The 16,099-nt window shown below is 40.7% G+C and overlaps 1 protein-coding gene across 3 annotated transcripts in view; it reads left to right on the forward strand.

The window, feature by feature from the left end:
* Positions 1-1,533: 1,533 nt before the first annotated feature.
* LOC102449075 (complement factor H-related protein 5-like) overlaps positions 1,534-16,099 on the forward strand; it is a 47,023-nt gene continuing 32,457 nt past the window's right edge. The window contains exons 1-6 of one of the 3 annotated variants that reach the window (XM_075936703.2): positions 1,534-1,871; positions 5,777-5,953; positions 8,349-8,537; positions 8,687-8,869; positions 12,664-12,867; positions 15,416-15,598. In XM_075936703.2, the coding sequence (XP_075792818.2) occupies positions 1,667-1,871; positions 5,777-5,953; positions 8,349-8,537; positions 8,687-8,869; positions 12,664-12,867; positions 15,416-15,598 (1,141 nt within the window). In that variant the 5' untranslated portion in view covers positions 1,534-1,666. Of the gene's footprint in view, positions 1,872-4,490; positions 4,636-5,776; positions 5,954-8,348; positions 8,538-8,686; positions 8,870-12,663; positions 12,868-15,415; positions 15,599-16,099 lie in introns of those variants that run through there. The other 2 variants (XM_006110178.5, XM_075936704.2) reach the window with 2 other exon arrangements.

The raw sequence follows: 16,099 nt of genomic DNA on the forward strand, positions 1-16,099 counted from the left end.
AGGTACTTTCATGAACTGATAACTGGTTAAAAGATAGGAAACAAAGGGTAAGAATAAATAGTACGTTTTCTAAGTGTAGAGAAGTAACTAATGGGGTCCCCCGAGGGTCTATCCTGGGACCAATCCTATTCAACTGATTTATAAATGATCTAGAGAAAGGGGTCAACAGTTAGGTGGCAAAATTTGCAGATGATACCAAACTGCTCAAGATAGTTAAGACCAAAGCAGATTGTGAAGATCTTCAAAAAGATCTCACCAAACTGAGTGATTGGGCAAGAGAATGGCAAATGAAATTTTCATGTTGCTAAATGTAAAGTAATACACTGTGGAATAAATAATCCCAACTATACATACACAATATGATGGAGACTAATTTGGCTACAACCAGTGCTTTTTTTTTATAAGAAAAAAAAGTGCCGGTACTGTGGGGAAAACTTGTTGAGCAAAAAAACAAGTTAGGCTTGTTGGGCTGGGAAAATAGGTGATGGTACGCCATTCTGGGCAGTACTGTCACAAGAAAAGCACTGGCTACAACTACTCAAGGGAGAGATCTTAGAGTTACTGTGGATAGTTCTCTGAAAACATCCACAGTGTGTGCAGCAGCAGTCAAAAAAGGAAATAGAATGTTAGGAATCATTTAAAAAGTGATAGGGAGTCCCTAGCCTCTGTCTAGAAATGGGTGCCCTCTGGGGCATCTGGTATTGGCCACTGTCAGCAGACAGGATACTGGGCTAAATGAACCTTTGGTCTGACCCAGTATAGCTGTTTTTATGTTCTTAACAAGTCTCTTCTGAGCATGTAGGAATAGTGATTTTTTGAAGTATTATTAGATATGTCATGGATTCCCACACAGAGTTAGCTTTCTTTCTTTCTTTCTTTCTTTCTTTCTTTCTTTCTTTCTTTCTTTCTTTCTTTCTTTCTTTCTTTCTTTCTTTCTTTCTTTCTTTCTTCTGCAATTAGACTGGAGAAAATACTAGAAAGTGTAATATGGGAATAACTTTACATTAGTATGGGTGGCTCCTAGGGGATCATATATGTCTTTCCTTCATTTTAGCCTATGAATATGAATATGTAATGAGTATTAATAGACTTTAACTGTTGCTGGGCAGTTCCTCCAAAACGAGATTTACCGGAATAAGCTCCTCCTCACTCTATAAACCAAAGTCCTGTGTGTCCTGTGAGATCAATGACTGATAAATAGTAAACCTTGCACAATACCACTGGCAAATGTGATCTCAGATTTGGGCTTCACAAGAGTTTCTCTGCCAGTTATTATGAGGTAAGCGATTAAAAAATAAAGTGTAATGTAAACACTGCCCAAATGTTGCTCCAGGCTCCTGGTTTGCTCAATAGATCAGCCTGCATTCCATTTCTAGCACAGCAATAACCTTGGTGTTCTATTCATGGTTCCTGCCAGCCCACCTCCTTTTGGTGCTGCCTTTGAGGAGGGAAGAGCACTGGTACTCACTGGTCGTCTCACCTTCAGAGAGGGGGTGACCCAGCAAATGGCTGATCAAAACTTGTGGCCTGCGCAAAACAAGGGGTGGGTCATAGAGTTGGGAAATGATGTACAGGGAAACCTCTGTTTAAGGAGAGCACTGAGAAACAAACATGCAACTTGTACTGTATTCACGATGGACTTTACATCTGTTATCTCTGGAATCTGATGTTGCAAGAGAAGAGGTGGGGAGTGCAACCGGAGGGAGTAGAAAGGAAAAACAGTCTTCATTTGTGGAGGACAGGATCAAGAAAACAGCAGAACTCTCTGTCAGGCATTACCAGTGCTGGGTGTATTTTATCCAGCAGAAACATGACTTTGCTGAGATGTATCATCGCTCAGATACTGTGGGCATTCTATGCTATGGGAGAAGGTAAGATGCAAAATAAATTAAAGGACCCTCAGTCCCATTTTACGAGTACAGATTCATGGAACATAATAAATAGGGATATTAGTGATAAATGGAGGAGAGTGAATGAGAACATTGAGATGAGAGATGGAAGGTTAGTTATGAAGCCTTACTTTTGTGTTGTTCTAGAGACTATTCACTGTATCTACTGCCTAATAAAACAAGGCTAAGTGAATACCTCAAAATAATTCAGAGAGAGTCCCAATGTAAAAGTATGTCCCTAGTTCTTCTTTGTATGTTATCACAGTAATCTTGGCCACTGGTACAGTTTACTAAGGCACTCAAATATGTTTTCTGTTTTCAACAGAATTCATGTTTGTTTAGCAATTGTTTTCTTTTCATCCTACTCCTAGGCTACGTCTAGACTGGCCCCTTCTCCGGAAGAGGCATGCAAGTAGGAATAAGAGATTCTCCAGAAAAGGGCTTTATTCCGGAGGATCGCGCCAATCTAGATGCTTTTTTCCGGCTTTTCCCCAAGCCGGAAAAAAAGCGGTGGCCATGTTTATTTAAATCCCGTGGGGGATATTTAAATCCCCCGGGGATTTCCCTATTCTGACTTGCCTGCTTTGCATGCCTCTTCCGGAGAAGGGGCCAGTCTAGACGTAGCTCTAGTGTAATGTTATGCTGATTGTAGAAATTATGGTATATAGGCCTGATATAAGGAATAGATACTTTAGAAATACCAATAAATGGTGCATTGAGCTCTGTAGAGAAGGGTACATTTCATTTTTGATACTAGACATTCTGGGTATGTCTATACTACAGTGCTTTTTTTTAAAAACGGGTATTTTTCTGAAAAAGCTTTAATTACATCCGCACTGGAATTGCGTTCTTCTGAAACAAAATCAAAAGAACAGAGGTGGTTTTCTGACATTGGTATTCCTCATTCTATGAGGAAGAAGTGTTTTTCTGAAAGATTTCTTTTGGAAAAAGGCGGGTGTGGATGGGGAAGAGGGAGTACTTTCAAAAGAAGAGGAAAGAGGAAAAAGCACAGGTGCCCTGGTGGCCACTCCATTGATACTAATCACAGCTTAAATGCGAGATAGGGTCCATTCAGTGCAGATAGCTTTTTCAATGCACTTTGGCAGTGTGGATGCTCTCTTTTGGAAGAAGTTTTTCAGGAAGATCTCTTCTGGAAAAACTTCTTCTGAAAGAAGCCTGTAATTTAAACATAGCCTCTGAGTTCTTTTCCATGACATCATGCAATGAACTAGCCAGGAGGGGATGACTTTCTGGGAGACTGGGTTAATGTTTTTGATACAATGAGGGAGCCATTTGAACCATAACTTTTAATTCAGCACAGGCCGTTTTTGCTCAAAGAATCCATGGTAACTAAATCGCTCAGTAGTTCAGTGCCTTTCCTTCTGGAAGATATACATTTCTTCACACATGCACATCTAGATAACTGGATTCCATGTACACTAAAATCTGCATAGAATATGGCATGAGGTGCCCGCACCCTGTGCTGTGATCAGTTGTTTATAATTTCACTGTCTCAGCTAATTGTTTGTATGTTAGGAGACATTAATTCCTCAGTAAGAATCAAGAGTATGTAGAGCTTGAGGTTTTAGATCTGTACTGGGTTTGCTTTATTAAAATCTAAAATTTGTTAATGAGGTCACTTATTTTGTACTGAGTAATGAAAACAGTTGATCAGACTTTGGTCGAAGTTCCCCAAAGAAATTCACACTGAGTTTTACTTACATGAACAGATTGTGTTTGTGTTATGAAGGAAATATTAACATTGAGAAATAACAAATCGTGATATTAATTGGTATGTTAATTCAGTAAAAATATGAACAGCTACAATCATTCTAAATGCTTGAATCAAAACATGGCAATCTCAGCCTTACGACCATTGAATTTTATTTGTAGCAGTTTCCTTTACATTCAAATGGTCAAACCAAAGGGCTAAGGTGAAGGCTCTGCTCTTGTAAGTAGAGCCCATACAAAAGCCTTAAATTAAGAGGAGCAACTGATGGGGTGACAAATACAAGTAGGGCAAGACAAAAATGCCTAAAGCATCACCATTTACAGGTTTAGGTGAGTGATTCATGCATGTTAGGATTAGATGATCAAATAATGTATCTATCTGGTCTGAGATTGCCAAAATCCCCTAAGATTTTAGATGTGCAATACTCACTGAAATTAATAATTGTTGCATAAAAAAGCCTTCACCTGAGCTTACTTGATTTTATACATGCATTTGCTAAAAATACACTAACTGTAAGGTCTAAAGTTTAAACTGCAACTCGTCATAATCTTTGTCAAACCTTGCAACTTGCTGTAATCTTTGTAAAACTTTGTAATCTTTGTAACTTTCAGAAACTTACTGAAAGCTGCAATTTTGTAAATTTTGTAACTCTCAGCCACCTTGCTTGTAACTTGCTCTAAACTGCATTATCCCCTGAGTGAATGGAGAGAGAGCGTGAGTGTGTTTTTGAAGTTGCAAAGCAAGATTGGAACACATGGTGATGAGTCATCACAGACTAATGCTTTGCTGGATAAAGGGAAGTGATGACAAAGTGAATGAGTCACAGGAGCCATTCAGACACAATATAAGGAGAGGGAGCACATATGAGACTCCTCTCTCTTTCTTCCCCTGCTCCTGAGAAACTCCGCTCTACAGCCACTGTCTCTTCTCCTGACAAGCTTCCTGAGCTATGATCAGCAGACAGACCCTCCAGAACCAACATGCCTTGGTTCCTTCTGCAACCCATATGACTGTGTAAGTGTGTGAGTGCCTGAGGGGAGGAATGAATGTGTGTGAATGAGTGCATGAATGCAGGTTTGTGTGCACTTGTTTGTTTGTGTGTGTATGTGTGTGTGTGTGTGTAAGAGAGAGAGAGCTCTGTATCTTCTTTAGTTTAAACCTTTGGTAGCAGCTCTATCCCCTTTCATTTAAACCTTTGGGGGCAGCTCTATTTTTGTAGTGCGTATAGTGGAGTGCTAATTCCTCAAACAATAAACCCATACTAGTGTAAACCTGGGTGGTCTCTAGTGGGAATTTTTTGGGGGTAACATAACAGTTCTCATTCATCTTTTAGGTGTCTTTGAATATTTCTGTCATAATCTGTTTGGTTAACATTTGACCAGACCTCAGCATTTTTCAGTCAATGGAGCTAGATTTCCCAGAATTTGAGTGTGTTGGTGAGGGATTTCTGAGGGATTGCTGAGGGATTTCTTTTCTAAAAGACTTAGCAAAATGGTAGTTGAGAACACTGGTGAATTGACCTCTAGATTCCAAGTACATGTGCAGGTTTGGACCTAATGCATCTAAAATCAAATATAGAAATAATTAAAAACAGGGCTCATAATAAATACTTAAGTTGACTAGTCTAGATTAGACAGAATTGTTTTGAATGCAGACTTTGCAGGGTTTTTTTTTAGATTTGAGTGGGAAGGGTTCTGATATTTGGACAATTTTCAGACTCCTCCCCTGCAAATTGGAATATCTGATTTCAACAGTAGCCTTTGTCTACTTTTCTCTGTAGTACTCCCTCCCCTTTCCCAGAGCCCTAGGATATATTTTAGATTTGCATGCATTGACCAGTGTGGCTGTGACAAGATTTACAGGTTTTTACAGTTTATCATTTCACCAACATGGAATAGGTTTTTAAGTAGGAAAAGATGTCCTAAATTAATTCTTTTTTACCTCTTTCAGTGGAGGTTTATTTAGATAAATAAAGGGGGAAAGATAAAGGTATTATATTTTAGCTAAAATTAATCTTCTGGAAACATTTATTCAATCTAAAATTTACCTGAGCACTGCTGTGCAAGCCAACAAAATAGGCGGAGACACTTTTTCAGCTGCTTATATTCCCAAACTGCACCTCTAATGAATAATGTTGTGTGTTTGGTTTGTTTAGTGCCAGTATGTGAACAGCCACCTGATGTTGATTTTGGCAACGTTATTAGTGGTGAGAAACTGCAGTATGTGGAGAGTGACACAGTGCAGTATGGCTGCAACCCTGGATACACACTGGCAGGATCACAATGGATAAAGTGCAATGGGAGAAACTGGACACCACCTCCAAAATGTCTGGGTAAAAAGAAATTTGAATTTTAATTGTATTTCCCAAAGCTGAGGTGAATTTATGTAGTGTCACTCAGAGGCCAGAGGAATTCTTTGTTTTTCCAGTATTGTAGGAATGTGGTTGGTGTGCCATTACCATTGGTATCACAGTGCATTCTGACACAGGTATCTGTCAAGGAAGAAACCAAGTTATGTATTTAATTTCTGTCACTGGATTTTACAGCATTGTCTTGCCAGTGGGTTCACTGTGTTATCACTTAGCATATACATTAACATTCTAATGACTGTTGTAGCCAGACGTGAACCCCCATTTTAACATCCATCTTTGTCTGCTTGAAACCATGCAGGAAAACAGCATATTCTTTGAAAATCTTGGAGCAGGAGATTTAGATATGCTGGCTCAGTGACCGTGACCAACTGTAAGCAGAGATAGGAGGGTGGTCAAACTAATTGTTGACCAAGAGGCTGTATATCGTGCCCTTGACTTAACCCATATTGATACGAACACACAACCGTCCACGGGGGGAGGAATCTCCCGCCCAACAAGAACATCCGGCACTCCTAATTTAGCTATCTTCCTCTCTTACAAGTGTAAATTAACTTGAAACTTGCTTGTAAGAACTGGCACCACAAAATGGACCAGTAAAATTTGGCCTCTTAAGATAAGAAAGAGAATACGGGCCCCCAGGGGTATAAAGATGAGTCCAGCAGCACACTGACTTTGTGTGTCAATCTACCACCTATCTGCTGGTCGGGTTTGGTGTTTGACCTCCCGAGGTTCCAGAGGGGACGCCCACCTCGTATTCATCTTTCCGAGGAATTGAGAGACCGGCCCTGGCCTGACACGCTGGAGTCGAGAGGCAGAGAAGGGGGTAAAAATTGTACCTGGATGTGGTCCTTTGTTTAAGTATATATACGTAGTGTTAGAGCTCTTTAAAGATTAAGCTGTCATTTGGTACCATTATTTCTATTTTCTATCTTTACCTTTTCCTGTAACCACTTTTTAAGATCTATATATATATTTTGCTAGCAATTAAGAAATAGAGCAATAGCCATTGTAACCATATGATTTATAAGTTCCTTTAATAAACCTGTAACTGTTTAAGTTTTAACCTGACTCCTTCAGTTGCTGTAATAGAACCAAGCACAATTTAAAAGAACTTCAGCCGGTCATAAAGGGACAGACATAGGGAGAGCTTGGGCATTTGGATCTGTGTCAACTCCCAGGTGACAAGATCCGTTGGGGCACCTTTCCAGCTTTTCCCAGGCTGCCCGCTGCGGAAGGAACTTTGTGTTCTAGCAGCTAAAATCTAAGGTGTGATAAGCTCTTCCTACACACTGGGGCGTCTGTTAGCCTGTTTGGCTACCCTCTGCGCCGGGACCTCGGCCTTCTGGGCTGCCCGCTGCGACGAGACTTCGTGTCTTAGCAGTCAAAGACTTAGGAGACATACCCACACACACTGCCCTGACCGTCGGCTGACAACTGTGGAGTCACCTTCATTCCTTATTCCTGGAGCAGATTTCCTCCTTCAAATTCCTTCACACAACTCGCCTCTTGGGGCTTGACTTCCCACGCTCCCAGTAATCTATGTTCAGACGTTCCCTCCTCCAGTTCTTAGGACAATTTATAAATAGTAATTTGAAATCTTTGGTAATTAAAAAAATTAGAAAGCCTAATAACTTAATGTAACAAGGCAAACCTTTAAACCACTGCTTTCCTCTCCCACATACACCTTCCAAGACATGTAAATCTTTACCCTTGTGTTGTGTATATTTGACTGAGCCTTTACAACTAAAATTCTTGGTTATAAATTTAACTCATGTGGCACATTTTCACTAGTAAAATGAAACCCAAGAAAAGTGATCCATCAAGGAACTAATAAAAATGAGTCAACAGAAATGATCTCCTGATAAAAATTAAACAGAATTGGATTCAGTATATATTGAGGTGCTTATGGATAAACTCCCGATAAAAGTAACTGCTTAATAAAGGTGGTCATTTTAGAGCGGTCATTTGAATTTACCTTTGCATTTTCTTCTGTGACTTCTCCAGTAACTTCAGTTCCAAATGTTCAATCAGCAACAGCTACTTTGCAGACAACACGTCATCATCTCCCTTTTACCGTTGTTTGAAAAATGTTAGGTGTATCCAATGAAAGTAGGATTAGGTCCCATATCTAATGCAGACTCATGAAATTAATAATGAGATTTAGGTAATGGATTATTTTGGTATGTGACATAATTGCTTTCTGAGTCCACAGCATACAGGAGATTCTTATTATGGTGAAAGATTAAAAATAAAAAAGTTTTAATTTTATGTAATCTGATTTTGATTTTTGGGACGGATTAACTTAAAGGTTTGTGATGAGTAATATGTTGCTTTAATTTTTCCTGTTTTCATTTAGCACCATGCACTATCACAAAACAGCAGCTTGAGGAGAAAAAACTGCTTCTGCCTAGTGGCCGTAGACGTACAGTAATGATTCTAAATGATCAAGTTGTGGAATTTTCTTGCAGTGAAGGATATGTCCTCATGGTGCCCTCAAACAGGAAGTGTTCTGATGGGCACATGGATTTTCCATTGTGTATCTCTGGTAAGTATGGTAATTTGCAGACACTGTCTATAGATCACATGAAATGAAGGGAAGATAATGAAGAAAATCTCATCCAAAGTAGCCTTAAGGGGAAGCAAGCAATGTTTGTGCATCAAGTGTTATTTTTGTTTTGTTTTGTTTTTGCTTAGAGGCAGGAAAGAAATGTGGACGCTCTCCTGTTGTTGCTAATGGAGATATAACTACTTTTTCCCAAAAAGAGTACACCTCAGGCTCTTTTGTGGAGTACACATGTCAAAAGCTTTATTCGTTGAGAGGGCAAAATAAATCTTTCTGCGACAATGGAAACTGGACAGAAATACCAGTTTGTGAGGGTAAGATGATGTTTTCTAAAACAAAGCCTATGTTTTTTTCAATGTTTCTAACTGTAAGTATACCTGATAGTAGGTAAAGATGCTTCACTATTCAAATACAATTTTTGTTGTCGTATTGTTTTGTAACAGTATTTTGAACTCGGGAATGCAGAGATTATATTGTTAGAAATCTAAATATTTCTCACGGGAGTTCAAAACCCATTGAATTTGTTTTTGGAACATGCATTTCCTTGAAATTCAGCATTTCCTGAACATCCAATGTAATTTCAAAGTATAAAATTCAAACTAATAAAAGGAAATACACACAGTTAGATGGGACAACTGATTGACATTGGAAATGGTTGAGGCCAAGAAGTTATCAAGAGGGATTCAGTGTTTATATGGCCTATATTAATATCATGATTAATGCAGATAAATATATTTGGAAACAATGATTAGCCTCATGTTTCAGAGTTAATACAGTTTGTAATGACTAGACATCAAGTTGAAATCCAGTATAAAATGGTGGATGGCAGTTTATACCATTTCTGCCTGCCTCAGGGCTCTTGCACTTTCCTGTTGATTTGATCTAGACTGGCAAATCCAAGTTCCTGGTCAGATCAACTTTCTATTACTAATATCAAAACAAATTTGAGATTATTGGGAAAGCTAAGTAATGTCTTCTTCAGCATTTGTTCGTGACAATCCGGATAGTTTTCTCCCATCCCACACCAATAACACCACTTAAACCTCATTGGGGGTAAAATTAATTCCTGTGCACAAAGATGGGAACCACTTACATTATACTAGATGGGTCTTAAGTAAGATGGAAGTGGTGTATTGGATTCTACCCAGGGGCAAATTACCCTCTAGGGGTACGTCTACACTGTGGTGGCGGTGGGGGAGGGGATGGGTAAAAAAAGGTATGCAAATTGCACTTGCATTTGCATACCTTCTTCCATTTTTTTTAAAAAGAGGATTTTCTGATATTTGGCCCATCTACACAGGGCCAAATGTCGGGGAAAAAACCCTCTTTCGAAAGCCCCCTTATTCCTTGTAAAACAATGTTTACAGGGACTTTTGAAAGAGGGTTTTTTCCTGGCATTTGGCCCCATGTAGACAGGACAAATACCGGAAAATCCTTTTCCAGGAAAAAAAAATGGAAGAAGGTATGCAAATGCGAACACAATTTGGATACCTTCTTCAAACCCCCTTTCTCCCCCCCCCCCACAGTGTAGCTGTACGCTAGGTAAGGAAAGGTACATGCACAGAGACAGGATTCTACTTAAGTTCTTATCCTGTACCATCACTCTGGAACCCTACTGGCAAGGATACAGTGTGACACTCTCAGGAACAGGAAGGCTTATATACAGGCCTCTTTGGCGAAGTCTGAAGTGTGGCCAATCTTAGATCAGTGGTTGCCAGCTCATTGATAGTGATTGACTGGTCAAGCCTGGAGCCTCTCCCAGCCATTTGCAATCTGTCAGTAAGGCAGGCTTGCTGCTAAGCAGAGCACACACGGCCAGCAGCATGTGTTCAAGTGCTCCTTCCCTTCCCTCTCCCCACACCCTGCAATCTTATTTCCTTTTGCAGTTGTTCCTAGGAGAGACCCTCCTGCACAGGGAGGGAGCGCAGGCACTGATGTCAGGGTGTCCCTCTGCCTCTGTACCCCACCTCCACAGAATGGGAAAGAGTGAGGCCAGCCTGACTGCCCTGGACCGTGAGCACTTCCTGAGTATGGGAGACGTGCTGCATTTTTTAAAAGAGACAATGTACTCTTTCTGAGATTTCCTCATTAGCCAGCTCACACAGGCTGTGTCCAGACTCAGGGGTTTTTTCGAAAAAAGTAGCCTTTTTTCGAAAAAACCTCACCTGCGTCCAGACTCAAGCCGCGTTCTTTCGAAATTAATTCGAAAGAACGCGGCTTTTCTTTCGATGGCAGTAAACCTCATTTCACGAGGAAGAACGCCTTCTTTCGAAAGTTCCTCTTTCAAAAGAAGGCGTTCTTCAATGTAAATAGGGCTTCTTCGAAAGAGAGCATCCAGACTCACTGGATGCTTTCTTTCGAAAAAGCAAGCCGCTTTTTCGAAAGTTCAACGTGCAGTCTAGACGCTCTCTTTCGAAAGAGCCTCTTTCGAAAGAGGCTTGCAGTCTAGACATAGCCCCAGTGTCCTTTCTTTCTTTCTTTCTTTCTTTCTTTCTTTCTTTCTTTCTTTCTTTCTTTCTTTCTTTCTTTCTTTCTTTCTTTCTTTCTTTCTTTCTTTCTTTCTTTCTTTCTTTCTTTCTTTCTTTCTTTCTTTCTTATTGGCATGAACTTTGGCTCTCTGACTGACTCTCTCTCTCTCTCCCTTCCTTCTCCCTGCCCCTGACTCCAGCACTGCACAGCAGGGGACAAAGAACACAGCCTGGGTCAGGACAGGACTGGGAGCCACGTATGTGTGTCTCCTCTGAGTGTTAGTGACATTGCACTCTTCCTAAGATTCCCCAACACACTCACTCACTCACACACACTCTCTATCTGGGTTACACATACTGCCTCTTTCACATACACCTCCCAACACATACTTGTGTTGTTGTTACTGCTTGGTGCTTCCTGCATTCCTGCACATTTCTGAACATTCTCTGTAACTGTAGTGCCATGTTTTGACTGACCTATGCATTTAATCATTTTTATTTACCTTACATTTTAAATATTTGAGTCGTGAGTTCCAAAATGCCTGACATGTCCTGACAGGAGTTGTTTATCTCTAGCTATAGTCTATGGAGAGTTTTTTGTTTCTACTGGTGATGCCCATTGTCTGGGAATGGGGAACTGAGGGGGTAGTGCCAGAACAGAGAGGGAACGCTCCCCACTCCCACCCCCGGGGTCAAATGTGCATGTTCCAGGAGCAGCATGGGGCTAGGGCAGACAGGAAACATCCCAATGTCCAGCCCCCTCCTGCATCTCATATCCTCTACCCCAGACCTTCCTCTCAGAGCCAGCACCCTCCATCCCTACCCCGTCCCATCCCTTATCCCCCTCTCAGAACCAGCACCCTCCACCTCCTTTTGCTCCCCAACACTCTGCCCAGTTCAGAGTCCCCTCTTGTAACCAAACTTCCTTCTAGAGCTTGCACCCCAAACAACTACCAAACCCCTGCCCCAGCTCAGTGAAAGTGAGTGAGGGTCAGGGGCTGGCCTTACCATGAGGCAAACTGAGGTGGCCACCTCAGGTGCCAGACTGTGGGGGGTGCCACTAGGACCCAGAGTGTAGAAAATAGTGTCTGCTCCTGGTGCATATGTATTCTTTCTGCTCTAGATGCACAGAAATGGTGGAGTGTTGTGCTGGAGGAACGAGGGCACAAGAGATATAACAGGCAGGCAAGAGAAAAGGTGCCAAAATGTTGTGGGATGGCCCTGGTGAGGGTGGGGGAGAGCAAGCAATGGTGAAAGGGTGGTGGATGGAGTGATCTGAACAGGACAGGCTTTTGAGGAAGAGGTGGTGCCTCGGGGAAAGGGCGGGCTAGATCCTGGGTTGCCCTTAAATTAAAAAAGTGCTCTTGGGCACAAAAAAGTTGGAGACCACTGTATTAGATTGGGCTGTTTGACCATGGCATTGTCTTCCCCATTTAAAAAATTTTACTTTGAGCCAATCCTAACCTCTGACTTTGCTTCCATTTAAGCAATGTGCTTAATTACGTGACTACGGCTCTTGCATTGGCCAGAAGGAAAACATAATAATTTAAAATGTGATCTTACCTTCATAGTTTAATTTGGCTCATCATACCACAATAACAATATGTATATGATTAGATTACTGTTTGTTTTTTTCCTAGAGCCATGTATTATCTCTCAGGAAGAAATGCAAAACCATGGTATAGAACTGACTGAGACATACAATGGAAAACCATACATACAGCACCGCGATTTTGTTGTGTTTAATTGCAAACCAGGATACGTACCCCAGGAATTTTTATCTCTTTCCAATTTTACTGTGCAGTGTAATTCAGGCAATATTGTGTATCCCCACTGCAATAAAGGTATGCATTCTTCATTACATGACTATTCCTTGAGATATTTTGAACAAATTTGGAACTGAAGATCAGTACTTCATAGGCTTTTATTTGATAAATGCAGAAAAAAGTCACTATAAAAAGAGTGTGATATACAGATAACACTTGTGAAATTAATTACCTTGTATTTATTTAAGAGGGCTTCACTGTTAGCTCTTAGAAAACAACAGTTTAATAGATATCCCCATCCCAGCCCTGATCCCCCTCTCAGAACCAGCACCCTCTACCCCCTTCTGCTCCCTAATACTCTGCCCAGCCCAAAATCCCCTCTTGTACCCAAATTCCCTCCCAGAGCTTGCACCCTCACCCCCTTCTGAACCCTAACCTCTGTGCAAGCCCAGTAAAAGTGAGTGGGACTAGGGGAGAGCAAGCAATGGAGAGAGTAGATCTATCCACATCCTTGCCAGAGGATGTTGTGGTGTTAAGAAGACCAGGACTTTAACAGGGTTAAAAAAGAGCTATTAGCCAGGATGGCTAGGAATAGTGTCCTTAGTCTCTGTTTGTCAGGGGCTGGAAATGGGTGACAGGAGAGGGATGAATTGATGGTTCCCTATTCTGTTAATTCCTTCTGGGGAACCTGGCACTGGGCACTGTTGAAAGACAGGATACTGGGCAGGATGGACCTTTGGTCTGACCCAGTATGGCTGTTCTTAAGTTCTTATGTTCTTAGAGAAGCATTTATTGTCCTAAAGTATTATCTGATATACTGTAAAAAAAAGCAGCACGCATTGGGAAAAAATGGACTTTAATGAAGAAGTCAAACTAGATGTAGTTACAGGTAAATTAGCTCTCTTGCAAATACAGAGTTCCCTGGGGTGGGCTTATGAATCTAACAGAGATGCTTCTCTATTCCTTTATCATTGGTATAGAGTTGGTAAGACATGGGATAAGTGGGATCAGAAGACAGAATTTCTTTGTTTTTAGTTCTCGGTGAAGTTCTTCACAAGAATCTGTTAAAAAAAACAAGTACTCAGAATAAGGAATAAAATACTATGTAAGTTGAAAACTTGCTGGGCAATGGGAACTTTGGGCCAATGCTTAATGAGGCTGAGCAAATAGAAGGGGATTCAAATACCTTTCTACCTTTCCAGATCTGGGGCCACAAGTACATAATGGAGAAGGGGAAAAACATTTCCTGGGATAACTGGGGGTATGTCTACACTTGAGTCCTCTCTCAAGAGAGGAATGCAAATGTACACATCCGAAATTGGAAATGAAATGGGGATTTAAATATCCCACACTTCATTTGCATAATCGCCGAGTGCTGCTTTTCTGCAATAGCGTTATTTTGAGACATCAAACTCGGTCCCCGTGGGGTTATTTCAGGAGAAAAAAATGGAGTGCTCAAAAAATAAGTAAGGGTTACTTCAAGGGAAGGGTTTTCTCTCAAAATAACCCTGCAAGGACTGAGTTTGACGTATCAAAATAGTGCTATTGTGGAAAAGCGGCAGTCTGCAATTATGCAAATGAAGCACGGGATATTTAAATCCCCGCTTCATTTGCAATTTCGGATGTCTACATTTGCATTCCTCTCTCGAGAGAGAGGAATCAAGTGTAGACATACCCTGGAAGCAGTACAACGGCTGTTCTAAGCTGACAAGAGAAGTCACATAGGAAATCTTCTACCAGTGAAGGTCTTGTGGGGGTGCTATAAATTACAGCCCTATCCCATTGGTTCAGAGGCTGCCCATGACAAACCACTGCATTACACAGGGGAAATCTTCACCTGTCCCAGTTAGAGATTGGTTAAAAGTTCTTCCGCATCACTCCAATGGTGCAAAAGGACCTTAAAGAGGCCTGGGTATGGTTACTAGAGTTTAATTAGTGATGAGTGATTTGTTTAATTAGTGATGAATGGAAAGAAGTTAAGTCAATCAGGAAAAGTCTCTCAACATGCCAGGTCCAAATGTAGGGCACAACATGTAACAAGGACACCAGATGAGGGACACAAACATTTAGTGATGGTGGAAATTTCCCCTCCCCTCCAGCTTGTCTAGACTATGATATTAAATTAAGTGGAGAAGTGTCTATATCACAGTAACCGCTACCACATCTAGTATAGGACACCGCACCCTCTATCTTCTTACTCACCTCAATATAGAGTACTGTATACAGATATAGTCGAGCCAAGACGCATAAACATGACTGAACCTGTCTAGAGAATGGCTCTCATGGTAGAGTAACACACCCCATAAAGAGTAATTCCAATACTGTACATTACTATCCTTCTTTCCATGTTATCTATACAGTGAGAGGTAACTACCTGGAATCAGGAATAAAGAGAGCTCTAGAAGAAAAGGAAGATATTAGGCAAGTTAAATATTAAATTTTAAAAATACAGCAGGAGTGAGCATCTACTTTCTTGAAGGTTCAGACTTCATAGATGAAATTAGGGAAGGGAATGGTGCTACCAGCATTTTCACTTTAAATATCTAATGTAAGTAATATAATATAAGTACCTAATATATATGACAGTACAATTACTCTCTGTTTCAATGCTCTGTGTTTGTTTTAGATGAGTTAGGAAGATGTGGTCCCCCACCTTCTATTCAAAATGGAGACATCATTTCTGAACGATTGCCAGTATATTCAGCAGGTTCTTCAGTGGAGTACAAATGTCAACGTTTTCATGGAATGACAGGATCCACAACAATCACATGCCGCTTGGGCAAATGGACAGCCCCACCAGTATGTTCAGGTACATATAGAATTATCTTTGTGACATGAAAAAGGAGCATGGTAAATTACATGACTGTGCTAGTTATTAGATTTCCAAAGTGGCATTTAAGAACCTGAATTTGTGCCTACACTAAATAGTTTGCTATACGGCTATTTAATCTGGTGTTGCAGTTTTTCCTAGCAACTAGGGGAAATACAAATGACAAAATTCTGAACACAGAAGTCTGATGGAAATGGCTTTAAAAATAAAACTTCAGAGCACAGTATGTGGAGAGGAATGTTAATGGGACAACATTTAGCGCTATTCAGTGTGAACAAAGAGCATTTCCTGCTAATTGAGTGTCACTTTGTATCCATTCATACCTCATAGAAATTATATTCACAAAATATAACTGTGTAATAGTGAACCGAATCAAGCACACATGAGCCAGGTATTCATTGAAAACTCAAGCTATAAAGCCAGGCAGGCTTTCTTTTATTAACACAAGCCATGTGTAGGGAAATCGAGAAAGATCAGTGG

This window comes from Pelodiscus sinensis, chromosome 9, assembly GCF_052426305.1.
Source record: "Pelodiscus sinensis isolate ZL-2025 chromosome 9, ASM5242630v1, whole genome shotgun sequence".
In the NCBI taxonomy this organism is placed as follows: Eukaryota; Metazoa; Chordata; order Testudines; family Trionychidae; genus Pelodiscus; species Pelodiscus sinensis.